The sequence below is a fragment of the Oncorhynchus keta genome, chromosome 35, assembly GCF_023373465.1.
Source record: "Oncorhynchus keta strain PuntledgeMale-10-30-2019 chromosome 35, Oket_V2, whole genome shotgun sequence".
Classification (NCBI taxonomy): Eukaryota; Metazoa; Chordata; class Actinopteri; order Salmoniformes; family Salmonidae; genus Oncorhynchus; species Oncorhynchus keta.
The window spans coordinates 25,767,830-25,793,763 of record NC_068455.1 but is presented as its reverse complement, the minus strand read 5'-3'; the positions used below and the strand labels follow the sequence as shown (position 1 = coordinate 25,793,763).

The 25,934-nt window shown below is 41.7% G+C and overlaps 2 protein-coding genes across 5 annotated transcripts in view; one reads left to right on the top strand and one right to left on the bottom strand.

Moving 5' to 3' along the window:
• LOC118368173 (sine oculis-binding protein homolog A-like) overlaps positions 1 to 25,934 on the bottom strand; it is an 82,975-nt gene that overhangs the window by 18,229 nt on the left and 38,812 nt on the right. For 2 of the 4 annotated variants that reach the window (XM_035752014.2, XM_035752015.2), the window contains exons 1-4: positions 9,171 to 9,504; positions 3,474 to 3,545; positions 2,362 to 2,494; positions 912 to 1,124 (exon numbers count right to left, since the gene is read on the bottom strand). In XM_035752014.2, coding sequence (XP_035607907.1) covers positions 912 to 1,124; positions 2,362 to 2,494; positions 3,474 to 3,545; positions 9,171 to 9,266 — 514 coding nt within the window. In that variant the 5' untranslated portion in view covers positions 9,267 to 9,504. Of the gene's footprint in view, positions 1 to 911; positions 1,125 to 2,361; positions 2,495 to 3,473; positions 3,546 to 9,170; positions 9,506 to 25,934 lie in introns of those variants that run through there. The other 2 variants (XM_035752017.2, XM_035752016.2) reach the window with 2 other exon arrangements.
• LOC118369070 (all trans-polyprenyl-diphosphate synthase PDSS2-like) overlaps positions 17,519 to 25,934 on the top strand; it is a 36,119-nt gene continuing 27,703 nt past the window's right edge. The window contains 2 exon segments of the mRNA XM_035753565.1: positions 17,519 to 17,763; positions 23,583 to 23,720. Coding sequence (XP_035609458.1) covers positions 17,519 to 17,763; positions 23,583 to 23,720 — 383 coding nt within the window.

Here is a 25,934-nt window from a genome sequence, read left to right as displayed (position 1 = left end):
GCACCATGGCCACAGCATGCATATTATATGCTCCTGCTGCATGGTTCATCTTTTCCAGTGAAAAAGATAGATTTTTTCCTTTCAAGCAAATATCATTTTAGAAAAGTTAAAAAGTCCAATCGCAACCTTGCAGTATTGAAATAAAATGTATGGCAACAACACACAAGTTGAAGTGTTCATTTGGAAGTATCTCATTATTTCATACAAAAAGGTCACTTGAGGTGGTTTGTTTGCATTCAGATTTTCTGGCCTTTTTCTCATCTCTCGTTATGCGTTCTCTCAAACAGCTCACGTCTGCTGGGAGAGAGCCTGGTACTGTAATTATGCAGCGCCCATATTAAATACCTCCATCATCCAGTGTACCTGCACCTCAAAGGACCCTCTGTTGCTCTAGCAGGGCATATGAATAATTCAAAAGGGGTACAAGTCGGGTGTTGAGCTGTTAAAAAGGGACTATACCATCTGTTTTTCCCGCTGTGCATTGCGAGGTTGTGCGAAGCTGTGGGTACTCCTCTAGAGTGATGCCAAGTCACTCTCCTCTCCCTATGCAGGCTGATGAGCCTCTGGAGTCTCACGGCACACTTGTGGTTCAATGAAGCCCTCTGTCTGGCCAGCAGGCCATGTACATTTCCACTGAGAGTTGACTGGGTGATACTGACACTTAAACAGCTGGAGGAGGGGAAGCAGGTTTGTGTGTGCAAGTCTTTATGGAACGTGGGCCCTCATCAGGTGATTGTAAAACTGACCAAGGATTTGAGCACTGAAATGGAAGTGATTTGTTACATTTGTATAATGCCGTTTTGTATATTTTGTACCAGATTGTTGGTTACATTCAATTGGTCCTTAAAGTGCAAGCTTAAACAAATGTCTTATTGTTAGGTGTGTGTGTGTGTGTGAGAGAGGTGTTTTACCTGCTGGTGGCTTGATCATGGAGGGTGGGATCAGTGGGACTATGATCGGCATGTTCCCATGCTCCCTGGTGCTGGGTGTGGAGGTGGATGGGGTGGTGGAGGACTCTGTCACTCCATTTCTTGATGTTGATGTAGAGTGGGAGCTATTGACTTGGTTTGGGGAGACATCGCTGTTCTCCCCCGATCCTCCTGGGATTTTTGGCAAAGATTTTTCTGAGGGAGACAAAAGTCTTTCTTGACTTATTGTATGTAAAGCAATATAAATTGACATCCTTGTTCACTCCAGCAGTACAGCTCTGAATAGTTTGTTTCAAACTGTAAACATTGTTTTGGTGTGTACATGAATCCAAACAAATATGCTTTTAACGCAAGATGGGTATCCTTTTTGTTACCCTGGAAACCAGGTTAGCAGCTTTGGATAAGGCCCTATGTTTGTTCAATTACTGACGTGAATTTCTCAAATTTTATCCAGCATTACAATCAGGAGTCACCACGTAGAGATTTCAGAAACACCTGTCTAATCATCAATAGAAAAGCAAAGTGCAGTTTCCTGCTGAAAACAACTACACCATAATGACTGGATGAAACATCTAGAACATGTTTTAATCTGGATAGCCTGACTGAATTGCCTCATCAATCCTGATGAACTACTGCCAACCCACTGGAACAAACTGGTTGAATCTGTCACGCCCTGGCCATGTCACGCCCTGGCCATATCACGCCCTGGCCATAGAGAGGCTTTTATTCTCTATTTTGGGTAGGCCAGGGTGTGACTAGGGTGGGCATTCTAGTTTCTTTATTTCTATGTTTTCTGTTTCTATGTTTTGGCCAGGTATGGTTCCCAATCAGGGACAGCTGTCTATCGTTGTTTCTGATTTGGAATCATACTTAGGCAGCCTTTTTGCCTTTGTATTTTGTGGGTAGCTATCTTTGTTAGTGGCACTATAGCCCTAGTAAGCTTCACGGTCGTTTCTTTGTTTCTTGTTTTGTTGGTGACATTTACATAATAAAGGAAAATGTACGCCCACCACGCTGCACCTTGGTCCGGTCATTTCCACCATGACGCCCGTGACAGAATCAATGTTTCCATGTCATTTCAACAACAAAAAAATGTATGTGATGACATTGAATCAATGTGGAAAGCTTGGATTTGCAAAAAGTAATCTGCGTTAGGGAATTTCTGATTTTTTTCACCCAACTTTCACCTAAATCCAATGACATTTCACGATGGATTCACGTTATTTGACAACTCAACCAAATGTAAATCAAAACTAGACCTTGAAATGATATCTTTGCCCAGTGGGAAGTTGCAGCAGTATCTTCCTCAGCCTTTTCATCACAACATAATTTGTATTACCACTTGTGAAACTTACTTTTTTTTAGCCTCTTCAAAGAATCAACAACTGCAATGTCCAGATAATAACATATTTATCTCCATGGTTATGCTCACCTTTCAGGACAGAGATGTGTTGTACCTCTCCATCTGGGTAGTTCCGTATGTCGATGTTGTCCTGGTCTCTCAGGTCTACCTTGTCATAGCCGTACCAGCCCAGCAGCTCGTTCATAGTGTTCTCTGCAAAACTCTGCAAGACAAGAGACACCATATTGGCCATTAGGATTTAACAAGCATGAACCCTGTTTCACTATTACGTCACAGTGCTATGAGGGGGGCAATAAGGGATAAAAGGGTTTGGTAGCATATGATAATATGAAGATGCCCCCCCCCCAAAACACACAAAGGAAATGCAGTATTATATGTTTGCTATATGAAACCAAGCTGCATGTTTTTTTTTAAATGGGTCTGCCCAATTTCCTGAACCATAATGCAATAATGTGTAATATGTTCACAGCAGCAAACTATTCACTAGTGGCAGAACCCTTACCAGAGATATGTGCAAACGTATCAGGACAACATGACAGTTGACTTATCCCAGACTGGTTTGGTCAAGGCCTCAGTGAATTATGTTTTTACCAGCACATAATCTAAGTTTTCTTTCAGAGCTTCTTACAGTTCAATTCCAAAAGCAATCCACATGAGTTGCATGTAACTTTCCGCAAATAGTCTATACTGATCACATTACAAAAATTCCACATTGTCTTATGCAGAATTCCCAACCCATCAAACCAGGAGAACTACCACAGATTTATTTTTACTACACTTCCACTGCAAATCTACACACGCAGTAACATCCAACCAACCCCACCTCCTTACGTGTAAGGTGCACAATAATGTTCTTCTATTGAGACAAAACTATCAGCCTATCATTCATTAAACCTGAAAATCTCAGTAGCAGCAGAATCGTATGTAAGAGAGTTTGGTCATCTTTGGAGGTGCTACTGTATGTTCATGTTGTAATTCTAACAGTTCAATTAGCTATCTGTGTTTCAAATTCACAAGATTATATGCTATTAGTGAATGTTAGGCTGTAAAGGAAACATTAACATGGCTGCCATAGAATGATGTGATGTTATGTAAATGGAATAAATACAGATGTTTGGCTGAAATCTCTCTATATATGGCTCAGAGTAGCACTATTGTCTCGCACGGACAAAGGGGCTCACCATGGAGTAGGGTGGGTTGCCATGGAGATCACCCGCCATGCCTGCCCATGGGTGGGCCCGCTCAGCCCGAACCTGATGAGACATTAGTCATTTCATTACATTCTGGCATTGAACTGTCAATCAAATAATACTCAATCAAGCATTTAATTGTCAATTACGGGTTGCCCTGTCAATACCATTGTATCGGGGAAGTAATTTCTTTACATGAAAGCATAATCAACGTTAGTTATAACATCAGCTCTGAATCAAGAACTGCAGACATGGAATCAGAAGGCATGAGATACAAGTACAATTCAGAAACAGGAAAAAGGCAATCTTTAAGAAACACAAACACTAATATACTTATATCTTAAACCAAGACCAGACTGAAACAATACTAGGCTACCTGCTACACTGCTGTTCATGTACTGTATACAATATAATAATAATAATAATAATATATGCCATTTAGCTGACGCTTTTATCCAAAGCGACTTACAGTCATGTGTGCATACATTCTACGTATGGGTGGTCCCGGGAATCGAACCCACTACCCTGGCGTTACAAGCGCCATGCTCTACCAACTGAGCCACAGAAGGACCACATATACCTAATTTATACAAAGTTTATAGTCACAACTATTGTCTAGGGTGGATTCTGCCGCACTGCTTAATTCAACAACTGCTGGGGTTTTGACATGTTACAGAAGAACATTGACTCAATCAGTAAGTGCTTGCTTGACTCAAATGTGACTGCATCCCATTACTCAAACAAAATGAAAAGGTGTGAAGCCAGCAACAGTCATCTGTCTCTATCTTCAAGAACGTTTGCCCTCGTCTTTGCTCCCTGTTCCCTCTGTCACCCTGCCACTTCCAGAAAGAGGGAGTGGTAAAGAGAGTGGAACCCAATCTGTATGGCAGGTCATGAAAGCAGCACACAGGCTTGACTCAGGGTGAGGTGGGAGGCAGCGCTATGGTGCAGTCTTGGAGCAGAGTGTCAACTGTCCACTGCAGATGTGCAAACTCTCTGGACTGGACTAAATCTCCTCTATGGTTATCCAATTTATAATTTATCAGGGTGTGTAGGATTTTGTTTCTTCTGCTCAAGACTAATACACCCGATTCAACGAATCATCAACAGAGATCAAAAGTTACCAATGTATGAGAAAACTCAATTTATACAAAATACCACCATTCAAACCTAATATCAGCTCTGAAAAACACCAACTTGCTGCCACTGTTCAACCCTGGAACAGTCTAAACTTTAGCAGTTTAGAATAATCATATTATTTTGATTAAATCAAAAGCAGTAGTTCCCTTATTTCCTTCAGTTAGCAAGAGGTGCTGCTGGTAAGGGTGAACAGGGGGAATCCGATACCTTGTGTGCAGAAACCAGAGTAGGTCACAATACACCATGATAAAATTCCCTAATCCGCATGCCAAGTTTCCTTGAGTGGGCCCTCCTTCAGACTCTCCTGGCCCACACTTTTCCATTCCCTTGTTCATGCTCTCCTCTCTCTCCCACTGCTCCGCTTCCATTTCCTCTACCTTCCTTGACATCTGATCCTGTGCAGACGCTCAGGTTTCAGTTTTTACAGCTTAGGCAGCCTATTGCTGTATACATTCCTTTCTCCCCTGCTCTTAACCTCCACTATCCCCTATCCCACCAAGTACAGCCCCCCTCTCCTCCATTACTTACTGTGGCTTATTTTACCATGGTGCACATTAAAGCGGCACAAGATGAAGGAAACATTGTCAGACTGTTTGGTTTTTCTGAGGTATGATCTCTCACAAGGGCACATTGTGTGGTGGGTTTGTTTGACTGTTTTTTCGAACAGACAAGGGAGAAAATAAATAAATAAAAGTATCAAACGGTTTAAAGTAGCGAACAGGCCTTCAGTCTCTGGTTTAGGGAGAGCGTTATACTGTAGCATGTTTGGCAGAGAATGTTGAAGATAGTGGGCTTTGAGATAAATACTGTATCTTAATCTGAACATTAAACTAGGGCTACTTTGTCATCTGTATCCGCTAGTCTTATTGGTCTTTGTTCAAGCAGTAACAATTTTGTCACACTGACATAAATGGGATACCTACATAATAAATCAGTGTTCATCAAATCCATGAACACATTCAGGGCCAGATTTGATTTAGTACCAGGTGCAAAGTTTGAACCTTGTTTTTCTAGGGGGAAATTACTGCATCTCAGACAAATAAAGTCAATTGTAATTGTGTGCCCATATGAGTCTTGTTTTAGAACAGTTTGTTGACACGACAGCACATTCTATGGCCACAAACTGTTTAGGAACGCTACTAGTCTCTAATACCATTACCACCTCCTTCATAATCACTTGTCTGGATAGGCTGACATAGAACTTGAACTCACAGAAGTAATTGAAAGATATACAGTGTGTTTAATGTAGAAGAAAGCACCTGTATGCCTGGATGTATACAGTTGAAGTCGGAAGTTTACATACACTTAGGTTGGAGTCATTACATTTCTTGTTAACAGTTTTGGCAAGTCGGTTAGGACATCTACTTTGTGCATACCACAAGTAATTTTTCCAACAGTTGTTTACAGACAGATTATTTCAATTATAATGCACTATATCACAACTCCAGTGGGTCAGAAGTTTACATACACTAAGTTGACAGTGCCTTTAAACAACTTGGAAGATTCCAGAAAATCATGGCTTTAGAAGCTTCTGATAGGCTAATTGACATCATTTGAGTCAATTGGAGGTGTACCCGTGGATGTATATCAAGGCCTACCTTCAAACTCAGTGCCTCTTTGCTTGACATCATAGGAAAATCTAAAGAAATCAGCCAAGACCTCAGAAGAAAATTGTAGACCTCCACAAGTCTCGTTCATCCTCGGGAGAAATTTCCAAACGCCTCAAGGTACCACGTTCATCTGTACAAACAATAGTACGCAAGTATAAACACCATGGAACCATGCAGCCGTCATACCGCTCAGGAAGGAGACGCGTTCTGTCTCCTAGAGATGAACGTACTTTGGTGCGAAAAGGGCAAATCAATCCCAGAACAAGAGCAAAGGACCTTGTGAAGATGCTGGAGGAAACAGGTACAAAAGTATCTGTATCCACAGTAAAACGAGTCCTATATCGACATAACCTGAAAGGCCGCTCAGCAAGGAAGAAGCCACCGCTCCAAAACTGCCAGAAAAAAGCCAGACTACGGTTTGTACATGGAGACAAAGATTGTACTTTTTGGAGAAATGTCCTCTGGTCTGATGAAAAAAATCCAAATGTTTGGCTGAAATGACCATCGTTATGTTTGGAGGAAAAAGGGGGAGGCTTGCAAGCCAAAGAACACCATCCCAACCGTGAAGCACGGGGGTGGCAGCATCATGTTGTGGGGGTGCTTTGCTGCAGGAGGGACAGGTGCACTTCACAAAATAGATAGCATCATGAGGATTTATGTGGATATATTGAAGCAACATCTCAAGACATCAGTCAGGAAGTTAAAGCTTGGTCGCAAATGGGTCTTTCAATTGGACAATGACTCCAAGCATACTTCCAAAGTTGTGGCAAAATAGCTTAAGGACAACAAAGTCAAGGTATTGGAGTGGCCATCACAAAGCCCTGACCACACACCTATAGAAAATGTGTGGGCAGAACTGAAAAAGCATGTGCGAGCAAGGAAGCCTAAAAACCTGACTCTGTTACACCATCTCTATCAGGAGGAATAGTCCAAAATTCACCCAGCTTATTGTGGGAAGTTATACAATTTAAAGACAATGCTACCAAATACTAATTGAGTGTATGTAAACTTCTGACCCACCTGGAATGTGATGAAAGAAAAAAGCTGAAATAAATCTCTACTATTATTTCACATTCATAAAAATTGGGTGATCCTCACTGACCAAAGACAGGGAATTTTTACTAGGATTAAAAGTCAGGAATTGTGAAAAACTGAGTTTAAATATATTTGGCTAAGGTGTATGTAAACATCCGACTTCAACTGTAGCAGCACCTCTGACTTTTGCTGTTGTCTGGCTGCCAACATATCTAAATTGGAGCTGTGTTCTTCAATGTTGAAGATGAATCATATTGGTTGTACAGGAGACATCCAGGATGCTCTACATATGGTGATAATTATAGATGTGTAACCTTCCACATTTTAAACTAAGCTCATTAAGGAGATGGAGCAGAAGATTTGGCAGCTTCAGAGAATGAAAATAATGATTGAGTCATTTTCCAAACAGTGCAGAAAACTTTTGTCTGTCTGTCTGACACATAATTTGATTGATGGAGACAACGAAACAACATTACATACACAGAATACCATTATGTGCTAGTCAAAATAATTCCCAATTCAAATGCTTTTTGTCTGTAGTATAGCCTGTGTTCTTTCAATTTAAATAACTGCTGTTTATCTTTATTTTGCACATGCAACTGCCTACAGATATGCCACTCATTTTTAACAAATGCAAATAAACCAATAAATAAATGGCAAGCATTAAGGGCTGAATGTAGCACAATGTGACCAATGTCCCGATGGGGCTATATCTGTCCCCTTTATGGGTCCCAATGCAACGATTAATAAAATGTTAAAATGCTAATATTTAGCATTCTTCAAGAGAAAAAAAAGGGTTTATTCGAAACCCAAGGCCAGTACACATACCTCTTGGACGAGAATAGACATGATGCACACGGTGTTAGGCTTTCCTGAATATATTTGTTCATAATTCCTCCGAATTAATACATCAAAATAAAAACCAAGCTCTAATAACAGGACCATATATGACTTTGCTCTGGTAGTTATTCTGTATTGGGAATTATTTTTCTCAACCCAGGCATATAATGTGTACAAACAGTGAACACATGATGAAACCCCGAGACAAAGCAGCGATATCGTTAGGTTCCCTGCATGCCATACCCTCTTTTCTCCGCAATTTATTCCAACACAGCTGGAAAATATATTTCTCTCTGCAAAATATTTATATTAATACATGACATGCATGGTTGTACCATCGGGTACGCCGTTACGCTTATACAGAACAGTACAACGCACGATAAACAATGGGCTCTTATCCCGCACCTGTAGACACATCTGGAGTACACGTTTCGGGTCGTCCACAGCAGGACAATACACATCGTTTGGCTTGCGTTAAGAATTTGAATTAAGTTTATTTCCTTTCATATATCTAAACAGCCTCCCCATACGATTTTATTTTAATTGCGTCGCCTACGGTCAGTGTTGTTTCAGCGGGAGCAGAGGTAGTAATAGTAGTAGTGGCACTGTTGACGCCTTGACTGATGCACTGGATTTTCCATTTAGCTTACTCCAATGGAATAATCTAAAGAAAACTCCACAAATTACAATAAATGGGGTCCTAATTATCGATAATATGTTTCCCCATTCATTGACAAAAAGTACATGTAGCCTACTGGTATGTGGAACAACAAAGACGGTGTAGCCTATAGGCTATAATGTATAAAGCATGGCAAGAAAATCGACCCTATCGATTTGTCTTCAAAATGCGGTGGACATGGGACTAGGTTATGAGTGGGTTTAAGTCATTGCCAAAAATGAATATGACAATTGAACTAGTTGGCTTTTCACAAATTGCAGTTCAATTAATCCAAATGTTTAAAGAGGATGCGCGCTTTACGCATCCACAGAAAATCACGCGCTTTAATGAGCGTTCTGTTTCCATGAGTAATCCTAGGCAAGTGGTCTAATATCGATCACTTACCTTCATTTCTTCGTTGATTTCCCTTTTCACGGGGTGAGCCGGTTTTCTGCTTCTTTTATTTTCGGGGGGTCTGCCCTCTTTTTCCATCTCTGCCATTGTTTATAATAGCTCTGTCAATATTTGCGGTGGTGGATGGTTGGATAAGGCGGGGCTGATTTAAAGTTGCCTAACCGCGAATGTCAAGCTTGGGAACAGCCCGGGTGATGTTGATGATGCTGTTGAGGGCTCGCGATGCCCGGTAAAGTCAGCCATCTTCTGCCCCTATTTTTCCACCGTCTGTGCGCAAATTGGTGTGTGACTGCCTCTGAGTCAAATGAGAGGTTGAGTGAAAAAAAATATCTAGACAGGGGGAGGAGCGTCCACTGTACATAATATGACGTTGCTGATCAGAGGCTGGCTATTGCCATGTTCACGTGCTAGTCGGAATTAGAAAACTCGGAAATGTCCGACTTGCTAATAGGTTGTATTTCAACCTGGTCTCAGAGCATTTCGTATTATTCTGTATTAAATTCGAGGCAATCCATTTCGTATAATATGTTACCTTTTGTATGGTAGCCTATGTATTCATTTGTGGATGACCATCATTCATTTCGTATGATATGTTACTAATTACAATTCACATGATATGTCATGAATTTGCTAAATGTACAATGTGTTATCAATTTGCTAAACGTATGGTATGTTATGAATTCTAATTTGTTGTGGCTAACATGAGCTAGGTGGCTAAGGCTTACAATAGCTAGCTGGCTAACGTTAGCTAGGCTAGGGGTTAGGGTTACGGTTAGGAGTTAGGTTAATGGGTTAATGTTAGGGGAAGGAGAAGGGTTAGCTAACATGCTAAGTAGTTGCAAAGTAGCAAGTAGTTGAAAAGTTACTAATTAGCTAAAATGCTAATGTTGTTCGTGATGAGATTCAAACACACAGCGTTTGGGTTGCTAGATGTTCATGTCATACACCCATCTGACCAAATCAAACAACCAACCACCTGCCTTTCCTTTTCCTTCTGTCTTATGTAACCATATCAAATTTAACATATGGTATTCATTTGAGTGCCCTGGATTTACGTTTACTATGTAACCTCTAGTGTATGAGACCAAGCTGTGTAGTTTTACACATGCTGCATTCAACCTACAAAGTCGGAAGTTTCAGAGTTTCCTAGCTCTGACTAGCACTTGAATGCATAATATTAACTCTCGATTTTCCACAACATTTTCACTTTGGGCCCTCCTCACCTCACCTCTGGTGTTGAACGCTGAGCTGTATTCAATGAAGAGCATTCTCACACAAGTGTCTAGGTGGGAGAGGGCAGTGTGGCGTGCAATAGAGATTGCATCGTCTGTGGATCTGTTGGGGTGGTATGCAAATTGGAGTGGGTCCAGGGTGTCTGGGATGATGGTGTTGATGTGAGCCATGACCAGCCTTTACAAGAAATTCATGGCTAGAGATTTGAGTGCTATGGGACATAGTCATTTAGACAGGTTACCTTGGTGTTCTTGGGCACAGGGACTATGGTGGTTTGCTTGAAATAGGTCGGTATTACAGACTGAGTCAGGGAGAGGTTAAAAATGTCAATGAAGACACTTGCCCCTTGGTCCATCTGACCCGGGGCCTTGTAAATGTTAACCTGTTTAAAGGTCTTACTCACATCGGTGAGCGAGAGCAAGATCACAGTCGTCCGGAACAGCTCGTGCTTTCATTCATGGTTCAGTGTTGCTTGCCTAGAAGCGAGCATAGAAGGCATTTAGCTCATTTTGCAGGCTCGCCTCACTCTGCAGCTCGCAGCTGGGTTTCCCTTTGTAATTTGTGATAGTTTGCCAGCCCTGCCATATCGTGGAAGTATCATGGAGGTATTTGTGCCCCATCCTGTCTGCCACTGCTGGACAGATGTTTCTTATATATCTGTTGCCATTACAGATTTACAATATAAATTGTGCACGCCTCTGACAGGTGAGGTGGTCCCAGTCAAGTTATTGAGCTCTTCAATATGATAGAATCAAGGAGTTTGGGTAGAACTCAGTTACAGCACTGGCAAAGTCCAAACACACTTGCATGCTCACCATGATCTTTCTATGGTAAGACGAGGCCAATACCCTCCTATTTCACATATTAGCTACATGACTTTCCACTTGGTGTATCTACTGTAAGGTGGCTGACTTCTCCTCCAGTAGGCTATAATATATTTTACTATCCTCAATGCAGATGAAGAAAAGGAGAAGCATCATCATCAATCCACAGAGGAGTCCCAAAAAGGGGAGCTCCTTGTTCTAAATAAACGTTCTTGAAATATTCTGTCTCTCTCTCACACACACACACACACACACACACACACACACACACACACACACACACACACACACACACACACACACACACACACACACACACACACACACACACACACACACACACACACACACACACACACACACACACACACACACAGCTGGCAGTTGAATATTGTTCCTTTGTAACATGTTACATTAACTGAAACAAAATCATTTAAAACTTGTTTTTACTGTAGAATAGTCCAAACCAAATGTTATGTAACACAGCTCTTTCCACTCCACCAGATCCTCCAGATATCTGCAATTGGTTATACCACAATGTTAGTGTAATTACACAGCTATACCAGCAACTTTTTATTTTTTCTTAAAAAATGCATTGTTAGTTAAGGGCTTGGGAGTGCATGTGACCAATACATTTGATTTGATTTGAACTTAATATAAAATGTTACCAAAATGTTAAATGGACGTGAACACATATTTTATGAACTCATGGCTATCCGTCATATTCAATTGATAGATTGTTTGTAAATCCATAGATTCACTGGTCAATTATGTGCAAAGTACTTTGAAAAACAGTGTACTTACAAATGTGCCCCATCGTGAAGATCCCACTCTGGAAATATTATGTGCTTATAAGTTCACTTTTAACTAGCAATGGTGCTCCCAACAAATGGAGGAGCACCAAACAATATTTAGGAGCACCAGAAAAAGAGATTAGTCCTATATGAATCTTACCCTTGAAGCACATCTCCTGGAGGTATCCAGGCCATATTGGCCAATTACCAGATTTTTAGCCAGCTACAGTAGGTAACATGACTGGACAAGGTTGTTTTTTTATCACCCAAAAATAGAGCAGAACTGCATTGGTTTTAGTTTAACAATAAATAAGAACTTTCATCAACTTCCACTGTTCTCCAAGATTTGCTGCATTCCTTCTTCACTCTCACAGGTGAGGTGAAATGATACAATGTATCGACTTTGCGCCACTGATACAAATGTAACAACAGCCCGAATTTTAATGCAAGGTTTTTGAATTTGTAATGCACAAATTGAATCATTGAATTCATAAATGTAACTTGTATTTATTTAAAGATTTGAAACTAAATTGAATGAATATTGCATTCAGTTTAAAAATTAAATGTACATTTAATGGAATATTCAAATTCAATATGTATATTCCGTTTTAATATAGTAGATATTGCATTCATTGTCTGTGAATCAAGTTAATAAACAATAATTTCCAGCTTATTAAAGTTTTTTAAAAATCAACTTATTAAAGTTTTAAAATATTCCTAATGTGTGGAAAGGCTATCCTTAGAAGGGCTATGACAGTGCAATTCAACTATAGTCTTATGGGGGGCAAATTGCAGTTTTGATCACACTCTTTAACTTGTCCTGTGTGGCCTGTGATCATCATAGAGGGGAATAGAAGGGACGTCCATGTTCCAGAGTCTTAGCTTTTAGGAATGGGGTCATAATAGCTTATAGCCCAAACTGTTCAAATGCTAGAGCCAAATTCATAGGAAGAAAATACATTCAACATACCACATTGGCTTCAGAAACTGCCAGAAACCACAGAGAGCGTTCGATTGTATCTGTATCCTCAACCTTTCCTGGCTGGAAAAGTACCAGGATGTTGTCTCTGGTTAAGAACCTCAATTTGGAGAACTGAATTTGAAAACTGAATCTGAATGCATCTGAGAAGTTGAACATTTGAAACTTGGATAAACTTGAAATTATAGTTTGTAAACTTGATTCACAGACAATTGAATGCAATATCTACCATATTAAAACTGAATATTTAAATATTGAATTTTAATTTTCAATTTCATTTTAATTGTATTTTAAAACCAAATGCAATATTAATTGAATTTAGTTTCAAATAATTAAATACAAGTTAAATTTATGAATTCAATGATTCAATTTGTGCATTGCAATTTCAAAAGTATGACATTTATATTCAATATCCTAATTCAAATTCTAAATCATGTAATTCAAATACAATTTCCGTTGGCACTGAAATCACTCCATATGTGACACCCATATGTGACACTGATGGTTTATCAGATGGTTTCTACAGTTGTGGATAGATGGAAAATTGACTTGGCAGATTAGAACAATTAACGTAGTGTGTTAGGATAATTCAAGTATCAGGTTAGGATATTTAACATAGCTGGTTAGGATAATTAGGTTAGGAAAAGAGTTAGGGTTAGGGCTCCTAAGTGGCGCAGCGGTCTAAGGCACTGCATCTCAGTGCAAGAGGTGTCACTTCAGTCCCTGGTTTGAATCCAGGCTGTGTCACATCTGGGCGTGATTGGGAGTCCCATAGGGTGGCACACAATTGGCCCAGCGTTGTCCGGGTTTGGCCGTCATTGTTAAAAATAATTAGTTATTTAAAAAATATCATAATAATTGAATCATTGAATATTCGAAACATACAATATACTTGCAGGGAAGCCGCTCAATAACTACATCATACCAGTCATCCAACAGATTCCCATTCAGAGCGACACACAGAAGCATCCAGTGTCAATTCTCTGTTCAAGGGCGTGTTGACCGATCTACCACCAGGCCAAAAAACGTGAACCCGAACCCTCCAAGATCCCCCACATTTCCCCAATAGCTGTCCCTCAACCATTCAAGACCCCACAGCCCCCCAAGAAGAAAAATAAAAAATACAATTAATTGCATTCCCCACCCCCAAGAACCCCCCAATGCACCAACAACCAAGAGAATGAACTAAAGAGAAAAAAGGAAAAGACAGAAGAAAACAGCAAACAACAATGCAAAAAATAATAATAAAACAAAATAATACATTTACAACAAAGGACATCAAGGACAACTAAAATCATAACAGCAATGTCAACTGTATATGTTTGTGTGCATGTCTGGCACTATCACATGTAATGTGTGTGTTCTTGTATGTGTTTATTTGAATGAGAGTGTGTGTATATATATGCATGTGTACAAACACCTGCACGGCATCAGCCTCAGGCAAACCGGCATTAGTTGTAAAAACACTGCCCCTCAGTGTCATTCAAATGTACTTTTTATTATGTTTTATTTTTATTTAAACATTTAATTTTTTTTTTTTTTATCTTTGACCATTATTCTATCTCCCACACGACAAACCATCAAACAGGCAAAGCGTCAAATCAGGACTAAGATTGAATCATACTACACCGGCTCTGACGTTCATCTTATGTGGCAGCACTTGCAAACTATTACAGACTACAAAGGGAAGCACAGCCGCGAGCTGCCCAGTGACACGAGCCTACCAGACGAGCTAAATCACTTCTATGATCGCTTTGAGGCAAGCAACACTGAGGCATGCATGAGAGCATAGTGCTATTCCGGACGACAGTGTGATCACGCTCTCCGTAGCCGACGTGAGTAAGACCTTTAAACAGGTCAACATACACAAGGCTGCGGGGCCAGACGGATTACCAGGACGTGTGCTCCGGGCATGTGCTGACCAACTGGCAGGTGTCTTCACTGATATTTTCAACATGTCCCTGATTGAGTCTGTAATAACAACATGTTTCAAGCAGACCACCAAAGTCCCTGTGCCCAAGAACAAAAAAGCAACCTGCCTAAATGACTACAGACCCGTAGCACTCACATCCGTAGCCATGAAGTGCTTTGAAAGGCTGGTAATGGCTCACATCAACACCATTATCCCAGAAACCCTAGACCCACTCTATTTGCATACCGCCCAAACAGATCCACAGATGATGCAATCTCTATTGCACTTTCCCACCTGGACAGAAGGAACACTTATGTGAGAATGCTATTCATTGACTACAGCTCAGCGTTCAACACCATAGAACCCTCAAAGCTCATCACTAAGCTAAGGATCCTGGGACTAAACACCTCCCTCTGTAACTGGATCCTGGACTTCCTGACGGGCCGCCCCCAGGTGGTGAGATTAAGTAACAACACATCTGCCACGCTGAACCTCAACACTGGAGCTCCCCAGGGGTGCGTGCTCAGTCCCCTCCTGTACTCCCTGTTCACCCACGACTGCATGGCCAGGCACGACACCATCATTAAGTTTGCAGATGACACAACAGTGTAGGCCTGATCACCAACAACGACGAGACAGCCTATAGGGAGGAGGTCAGAGACCTGGCTGGGTGGTGCCAGAATAACAACCTATCCCTCATCGTAACCAAGAATAAGGAGATGATTATGGACTACAGGAAAAAGAGGACCGAGCACGCCCCCATTCTCATCGACGGGGCTGTAGTGGAGCAGGATGAGAGCTTCAAGTTTCTTGGTGTCCACATCAACAACTAACTAGAATGGTCCAAACACACCAAGACAGTCGTGAAGAGGGCACGACAAAGCCTATTCTCCCTCAGGAAATTAAAAAGATTTGGTATGGGTCCTGATATCCTCAAGAGGTTCTACAGCTGCATCATCGAGAGCATCCTGACTGGTTGTATCACTGCCTGGTACGGCAATTGCTCGGCCTCTGACCACAAGGCACTACAGAGGGTAGTGCGTACGGCCCAGTACATCGCTGGGGCTAAGTTGCCTGCCTGCCATCCAGAACCTCTACACCAGGCGGTGTCAGAGGAAGGCCCTAAAAATTGTCAAAGACCCCAGCCACCCCAGTCATAGACTGTTCTCTCTGCTACCGCATGTCAAGCGGTACCGGAGTGCCAAGTCTAGGACAAAAGGCTTCTCAACAGTTTTTACCCCCAAGCCATAAGACTCCTGAACAGGTAATCAAATGGCTACCCGGACTATTTGCATTGTGTTCCCCCCCAACCCCCCCTTTTTTACGCTGCTGCTACACTCTGTTTATCATATATGCATAATCACTTTAACTGTACATTCATGTACATTCTACCTCAATTGGGCCGACCAACCAGTGCTCCTGCACATTGGCTAACCGGGCTATGTGCATTGTGTCCCACCCACTACCCGCCAACCCCTCTTTTACTCTACTGCTACTCTCTGTTCATCATATATGCATAGTCACGTTAACCATATCTACATGTATATACTACCTCAATCAGCCTGACTAACCGGTGTCTGTATGTAGCCTCACTACTTTTATAGCCTCGCTACTGTATATAGCCTGTCTTTCTACTGTTGTTTTATTTCTTTACCTACCTATTGTTCACCTAATACATTTTTTTGCACTATTGGTTAGAGTCTGTAAGTAAGCATTTCACTGTAAGGTCTACTACACCTGTTGTATTCGGCGCACGTGACAAATAAACTTTGATTTGATGTCAATGATGCTACTTGAGAAGAACAATTCAATCCAAAATCGAAAGAAAATACGAAAAATGCATGTTTTTCTTTTAATTTTTGTCATTATTTCACTATTAATGTTGAATACTTCACAGTTAATCAAAATTAAACAATGTTTTGTCCATTTTAAATCCACAGGCAACCCAAATCTTTATAGAGTGGACTTTATAACTAATTTTACAAGATACATGCACATCTAATCTTTTTGGTGATACTAACCACAAGACAGCGTTCACTTGTAGCCTATTTGAAAACTAATTCCAAATGCTGATAAATGGGGCACAAACATGGAAATAGAATCCATGGATTCTATTTCTATGGGCATAAAGTACTGTTGTAAACGTTTTGCGACATACCGTAGGGCGTTTCGTCAAGATGGTGGCCTCCTGTGTCAATGCTTACCTTTTTAGGTCCTGTGTTACGGAATATTTACAATACTTTATAGGATATCTCAAAGGGAATAAGTATCAAATTAAGTAGAGTGATAACCCAGCATTATACTCAGGACATACGTGGCGCCGTAATGTAAAGTACTTCAAATGAATATGACTGTCGCCAGCGAGGATGACACCCATCATAACGTTACAGGTGTTGCTAACATGATATATTGTAGATATGGATAGCTAACTAGCTAGCTAGATATCTAATTTAGTAAGTTCATTTAATTTCCTGCCATCGTTTAGTTTATTTGTTTAGTCGACTTATTCTAGCTTGTGCTAAGCTTTGATCGAAAACTCAAGGGTTTGCTTTACCCTTGTTTCAAATTAAATTAGTAAAAAACCTTCAGCTGTAAAGATGACAGTAATTTGGTTTCGACTCTCGTGCATCAGTTTGTTAAACCGTGGACAGAGGAACATAAGTATTTTCTCCAACGCAACGCCTTCTAATTTGAATAAAGTGGTCTCGGATGCAGAGAAAATTGTGGGTTATCCGACCTCCTTCGTGAGCCTGCGCTGCTTGCTGAGTGATGAACTTAGTAATGTAGCAATGCACGTGAGGAAACTGGTTGGAACAAAACACCCGTTACTCAGCACTGCGAGGTATGGTTCAAACACAAACATATAGTATTGCAAATTATATTACCTCATGTTTGTAATGCAAGTATTTACATACACAATTTTATCATACACAAACAATGTAACTCTATGTTGGCTATCTGTGGTTTTAGAAGACTTGATTCTGTCAGTTATGACAGTGATGTCAATCACCATCTTCCCAACCATAACTTCTGATCAAGCTGATCCAACCAACTTCTGCCTCCTCAACTGACCAGGTCACCCCCACAGCAACGCCCCAAAATGTAGGAACAGTAAAGGGCCTGTTTTCTTTTCACATATGCTTATAGCAGCTGGCACCATATGCCATCAGGCCAGTTCAGTTCCCTTTAAGTGACTCAAGCCATGCTGCAGTTAACCAGGGTATCAGTCTGTTTGTGCCATCATGACACTCCATGCCATGGGAGTTGACATGATGGCACAAACAGATCTGGTACCAGGCTATGCCTCAGTTTGCAATGTGAGAAGAAAATAGACCCATCCACATTGGGTGCACCTACTGTAGGTCAAATGAGGTTGTATTTAGAGTGCACAATCCTATTAATTGATTTACTGAGGAATACCCTGGGTTTCTGGCCCCTCAGTACAGGCTACACTATAGGCTATGTGCAAGGGTTAAAGTTCTCCGTCATGGATTCTGGAGAGGTAAGTTTTAAGATCAGTGTAGAGGGGGGCTGGCTTGAAGATGACAGCTTTATACAGTTACAAATACATTTATTCTAAAATATTTATTTTCTCTTTTACGCTGTGTGCACTGAACTAAGATGCATGATTGTTGATGACACTCTGTTGTTCAGATGAAGGGAATGAAATAGTCTATAATGCACACCACAGTAGCGCTCAACCCAGACAGTGGTGTGTAGGCTCCTGTAGCTGTTGGCAAAGTAATTCAAAGCCTATAATATATCACTCAGGATGATACTTTCCAGTGGTACTATTTTTGCCATGGAATGTTGTTATTAAAACAGACCCATAGTAGAGCAGTTTACCTATTTACCTAGTCGGCTTGTTGTTGTGTGTTCTATGTGAAATAAACATTCCGAGTGCCATAGGAGGGAAACGTATTCTGACAAGCAGTCAATGCACAACAATTCTTAAAGCGCTACTGCCTTTAAAAAGTAACGAATCCCTTTGAAAATGGCCTATGTGGCATCGATATGAGTCAGAAACAGTTATTCTAGTGTCAAAATGTACTACGAAGTGTAAATAGGATCATGTTGGTCATAAAGTCAGTCTGGTCTAACAGGGAGTTTGGAACATCCGTGCGTCACAACGGGTAAATGAAGGTTGGGTTTTGATTTGACGATATACATTAGCCCACTAACATGGGGTGAACAGCTGCGGTAATTGCTCTCTATCCAATAGACCATGAGACCGACCTGCCCAGTAGACTTTGTTTACACAAGACGTCACACATTTTTTAACTTGAGAAATACTGCTCTAAACACCTTAGTTAGATGTAAAATTGCCAAACTAAACATCCTTGGCAAAAACATAACCCATGAAATATGTAATAAGTTTAAAGTTTTATCATAGATTCATTCGGGAGATTTTGTGAAGTGAAATAGGATTCCGCATCAACAGTGTTTCATGGGGGTCCATCAGGAAACACACCCCCGAGATTGAATTCTAGTTTTTCTAATGAACAACAGAAAAACTAATGTGCCGATTGGAGTGGTCAGTGGCTCTTTAATGCAATTGCAGGAAAATACCTTTGATTCAATTGCAGGAAAATAAATTTCGGCAAATATATTTTGAAAGCAGTTTGGGCCTTTTGTTTAAAAAAGAGCGGGATCCTGGTTTTATGTTGTTACCATGTTTATTTCTCTACTCCTTCAATTGTGTGGAATCATTTTACAAATGCAGTTTTACAACCTGAATTTCAAGCAGGGTTTAGGAGCAGCTGTGCAACAGTTTGCCATGGGATTTTTGTTGTTGTTTTGACCGCTGGTGTGTTAAAGATGCTGTTATTGAGAGCAAGTGTGATGACTGGATGGTAGTCACAGCTTAAGCCCCATAATTAACCGTCCTTATGTCTCAGACAAGTTTTAATTAGTTGTTATTTTGTAAGCTGCTTCATGATTTGTACCGCTCCCTGAGAAAGATGCTGTTGTCTTCTCTTGGGGTTTTTTAGCTGTAGAGGACTGAGCTGGGTAGAGTGTCTACCCTCTTGTGGCTTGTATTGGCAATTCAATTGTCTCCTCTCCTTGAGCAGTGCCTACTGGTATTGTCAACAAAGTTATGTGTAGACTAGTGACCTCAGACAAATAGTCATCCAGTAAATGTAAGCAAAAGAAAAGCCTGGGAAAAAAACAGCCTACACTAAATCAAATGGAGGATTGACATAAGAAAATAAGAGTGTCTCAGATGATGCAATGGAAACCAAAATAATACAATTAGTGTGATTTTCCTTCAGAGAGTTCTAGCCTACTAAAAGGTTGAAGCAAAATAAACACACTGAAAATGTGTCTAATTTCAATGATAAGTTCCATGGAATCTGTGCTGTGTAGATTATGTAAGGGCCAAGTGCTGTCAAACTTGATTTTCCTGTGTTTGATACAATGAGTGTACAAAACATTAGGAACACCTGCTCTTTCCGTGATTTCGACTGACCAGGTGAAAGCTATGATCCCTTATTGATGTCACCTGTTAAATCCACTTAAATTGGTGGAGAAGACAGGTTAAAGAAGGATTTTTAAGCCATGTCATTGAGATGTGAATTGTGTGCGTACCATTTAGAGGGTGAATGGGAAGACAAAAGGTTTAAGTGCCTTTGAATGGGGTATGGTAGTAGGTGCCAGGCGCACCGGTTTGAGTGTGTTAAGAACCTCAACACTGCTGGGTTTTTCACACTCAACATTTTCCTGTGTGTATCAAGAATGGTCCACCACCCAAAGGACATCCAGCCAACTTGACACAACTGTGGGAAGCATTGGAGCCAACATGGGCCAGCATCCCTGTGGAATGCTTTTGACACCTTGTAGAGTCCATGCCCTGACGAATTAAGGCTGTTCTGAGCGGTAAAGGGGGTGCAGCTCAAAATTAGAAAGGTGTTTCTAAAGTTTTGTATACTCTGTGTATATATTTCCAAACTGAGGTTGGAGTAATACTGTGAAATTGTAAAAAATTATGACAATGCCCTTTTAGTGTAAGAGCTTTTTGAAAAGACAGGTGGTAAATCACCAGGCGGTAAATTTGTTATTAGACCAATAAGAAAGACTTCCGAACCTGTCTGCCAATAACAGATCATTTTCGTTTTTCCACTCCCCACTCAGACCACTCCCAGACAGTCCAAGCAAAGTCTTGCTTGAGAAATTTCTCTTTGCTAAGAAGCCATTTTTGTTTATTGTTGTCCTTTTTAATTGAATACAATCAAAGCTATTTAATTGTTACCCAGATATTATTTGATATTGAGCTGCTTTGTTCATTTAAATGCTCAACCCCAAATGAGTGTGTAACATGAGTAGGCAGCGTGACATGAACTCATCTAAACATTTGACTTTGGTTTGTCCTTTCATTCTTAAAAAATTCAGTTCAGTCTGGAGTTACGGAGTGTGGCAATGCAGAACAGAGGAACTTTCACTTTTTTGCAGGGAAAGACCGTGACCCAGTTTGACTTTTCTCTGCAAGTGGCTTCCATTGTTTTCAACTGAGTTTTTGTCATCACATGTAGGAGTTCAGGAAATATTTAGAGGTAGATGCCAAATCCTATTTTGTACACTAAGGAGTTTATCCAATTGCTACCCTCAAGTGATTGTGTTCTCAATTAAGAAAATGGGTATTGATGCTTTGCTCCAAAAATTGTGGCACTACATGTGATACATTTTAAGAGCTGTGCAGTACTAGGCCATGTACTAGACCAACAGATAAGATTCAGAGAGCGCTGTAGTAGTGCTACCCATTAAAATGACATTGACCCATCTCTCTTTCTGTCTCCCTCTTTCCCAGCACTCATCCCAGCCCCACCTCTTTGCAGGAAGGGGGTTATGATTGATTGATGTGCCATGGTGTGGCGACTGGCATAAATATTAATCAACTGCCATCTTCAGGCTGCAGACTTGGCCAGTCTCGCCACAGGCAGAGAACATTTTTGGTGTGGTTGCTGTTCTTTCAATTGAAAGCTATAGGAATTTCAGTGTAATTTCACGCCTCATAATGTCAGTTTTTACCTCTCAATAAATATTTTTTGTTTACCTAGGGCTTGATGTAGGAGAAATGTTTGAAACCTGGCAAAAGTGTACTGAATTTGGTTGAGGTTAACCTAGGCTACATGCTGTTATTTTTGTTACAATTATGAAGACAGGAAAGAATCAGATGACAACTTGTTTCATGTGATGGTTTTCCTTAGGTTCCACTGAGATAGGGATTTAACAGATAAAATTAGACCTGTCAGTTTCCGAACTTATCTGTTGCACTTACCGTATCTCCCATCTTCCCTTTTAAAATCTCTCTATTCCCCTCTCCCTGCCCATCTCTCCCCATCCTTTTCTCTTGTTCTGTTCCTCCGCCTCTCTTTCTCCTACTCTTTCTTCCTCTGCCTCTCGCACTTTCCCTTCATTCTCTGTCTGTCTCTTTCGTCCTCTCCTTTGCCTCTTTCTCTCCCCGGTTAGTGTCTGGGCGCAGGCGGAGTGGGTGGTGCTCGGTGTCTACTCAGGGCTCTAACGAGAGTGTGATTCATGGCACAGGGGGCTCCCTGGGGACAGGATTAGATGTTCTCTGTCGAACCGCTCCCTCGGGACCACAGTTATTTTATCTTCACAGTGGCCAGCCCACCACTAGAGCCTTGCAGCTCTGCTTGAATTGTGTTTGGGGCTCCTTTCTGCTGGCAAACTATGTGTTGTGCCACAGCTGATCAATATGGTTCGGTCATTAATTAATCATTAGTCTCTTGTCTAAGCTTGCTTGTTTAAAGCTACACTCTGAGATGTATTTATTATTCTACTATAAAAGGGTGGGTTCCACCAACAAAAATGCAAGCAATGGAGAAATATTCCAAGGTGCATTCCATGACATGAATTTTCACAAACAGAACATTTTTGGTTTTGCCCTCACCTTCCTTCATAGCTGTGCTCTCAGGTTGACACTTCCCCTAACCTTTTTTTAATTGCTGTCTGGCAATCCAGCTACTGAAAATGTTTATCAAACTCTCAACTCTTGAGTTGATGTCTTGAAGGTATGCTCATTGAATATAAAGCCCTCCACCACTTCTTTGACAATGCAGTTGAATTAATTATGATTTTGAAAGGCAGTTGTCTCCATGAGTGTGTTGACCTTTCTCTATGTGTCACCCCCATGAAGCAGCAATTAGCCATTTTCTTTGCTTAGCATTGATGCGAGGGAATAAAGGGATTTTTGGGGCGCCCCTGGAGAGAGGCGTTGAAAGCTACACACAACCTCATTAATATAGTGTCGCACCACCTCTCATTTCCATACAATTACTGGGAATTGTCTTTGTCATTGTTAAGAGGCTGCTTACTTAGCCCGCAATTCCACGCCAATTCCCTGCTTGCCATAATAGATTTTGGGATGATGAAAATACGTATTGTTTTGTTTTGTTTTTTTACTCCTGAAGGACATTTTATTTAAATGTGTGGGATAGATGACATATCATACATGAAAGGGAACATTTTGGCAAATTCAAGATGTGGCCCAAGGGATGCCTGATTTGTGTCGATCTCACCTACAATTCATTTTTCTGTCTTCATTCAAATGTCTTTTCTGTGTATGAAAAGAGCATATCTCCACAAATGTATAAAGCCTTACCCAACAATAAATGCCTGATTGATGCCTGGCCCTCTTCTCAGGGGCCTCATCTATGACAGCAGAAACAACCTTCAGATGAGGGGTCTGGTGGTCCTGTTGATGTCCAAGGCAGCTGGTCCCAGCCAGCACACAGCCTCAGACCACCTGCCCCAGGACATGGTCAGCGGCATCTACCCCAGGTAAACACGCCTCATGTTCCTCCATAGCTTTCTTTCCTAGTCTCCTTTCCTTCATTACCACTGACTTGGTGAAAAGACAGGAACAAACTTTTCATTGCTCCTGATCTGACAGCACCCACACACACCAGCTCCAATTTGTCATTTTTCCGATGACAACATTCACTTACTCACACGCAAGCACACCGCACACATACAGAATGTTGCCCAGAACATGGAATTTTGTGTGGAGATTACTCTACAACCATGCCAAGTGGTTACCAGAAGTCGCTGTTGTGTTTGGCAGGTGGTACACTGGGTGTCTGAATGGCCTTTTTCTTGCTCCTAGCTGGCAAGCAGCACTGCCTCAACTATAGCTTCAGTGGAGAAGTCTGTCAAGCAGGACGGGAGGGGGGCTAGTGTGGAATGGCTGTAATGAATATGCTTACATTCTGACTTATCAAGTTATCGACCATCCATACAATTAGGACTCCACCTATTGAAATGACCAACAATTAAAAGTAAACAAAAGCAATACATCCGCTACTTCAGGATCCCCATACTGCAAAATGTTGCATCCAGTTTCATGAGGATTGTGTCTTCTACTCAAATAAAATGTTATTTGTCACGTGCGTAGACTTTACTGTGAAATGCTTACTTACGATCCCTTTCCCAACAATGCAGAGTTAAAAAGTATGAAAAATGAGCAAAAATGGAGATGGTAACACAATAAAATAACAGTAACGAGACTATACAAGGAGTCCCAGTACCGAGTCAATGTGCAGGGGTACGGGGTAGTTGAGGTAATATGTACATGTAGGTAGGGGTCAAAGTGACTAGGCAATCAGGATAGATAATAAACAGAGTTTCAGCAGCGTATGTGAAGAGTGTATGTGTGTTTTGCGTCAAAATGCATGCATGTGTGTGTGTGAGCGTATGTAGTCTGTTGGAATGTCAGTGTAGTATGTGTGAGTGGGGGTAAAGTCCAGTGAGTGTGCATAGAGCCGGTGCAACGGAGTCAGTGATGTGTCATGATGATTAACTATATTACATCATACTCCCTGTCCTTTGTATTCCTGTCGACTCCCTCTCTTTGACACTTTCTCTCACCCTTCTTTCTCTCTTCCCCCTGCCCCTCTCTGCCCCTCTCGCTCTCACTTTGTCTCGCCCCCTCTCCTCTGTTGAAGGAATGTGGGCTCATTAGCACCTGGGCCAGAGCACTGATGGGGGGATTGATTTATACCTCCAGGGGAATTTTCTCCTCCCTCCTGACAGACAGCATTTGTAAAATGTCTCCCACTCCAGTGCCCAGTACTGATGGCTCACCAGGGATCTCAGCATAGAGAGAGGGCCAGAGCTGTATGGAATCAGAGAGATGGACAGACAGAAAGGGAGACAGACATAAACAGACAGACACAAAAGACAAAACAGCCAGATACCCAGAGACAAAACAGACAGATGCACAGCTGTATTGCAGGGTATCGCGGACCCTGTAGAGGGAGGAAAATGGAACAGAACACTCAGGACAAGGGGCGTGTTAGGGGCGGGAACGCCTCAGCAAGATGGCATGAGTTGCTATGCAACCGGCTGCCGAAGCTATTTATACACAAGTCCCCTTCTCCCCTTTTTCCTCCCCTGGCTCCAACGCTGTTTATCATGAGTTGAACATCTGAGGCAGAGACTGCGAGGCTTCTTTAGGGGTCCTAGTGTGGGGTGGGAAGGGTGTCTGTTGAAGGGGTGGGGGTGGTGGGAAGTGTGTCTGTTGGAGGAGTGGTGGTGGGAAGTGTGTCTGTTGGAGGGGTGGTGGTGGTGGTGGGAAGTGTGTCTGTTGGAGGAGTGGTGGTGGGAAGGGTGTCTGTTGGAGGAGTGGTGGTGGTGGGAAGTGTGTCTGTTGGAGGAGAAGTGGTGGTGGTGGGAAGTGTGTCTGTTGGAGGAGTGGTGGTGGTGGGAAGGGTGTCTGTTGGAGTGGTGGTGGGAAGGGTGTCTGTTGGAGGAGTGGTGGTGGTGGGAAGTGTGTCTGTTGGAGGAGTGGTGGTGGTGGGAAGGGTGTCTGTTGGAGGAGTGGTGGTGGTGGGAAGGGTGTCTGTTGGAGGAGTGGTGGTGGTGGGAAGGGTGTCTGTTGGAGTGGTGGTGGGAAGGGTGTCTGTTGGAGGAGTGGTGGTGGTGGGAAGTGTGTCTGTTGGAGGAGGAGTGGTGGTGGTGGGAAGTGTGTCTGTTGGAGGAGTGGTGGTGGGAAGT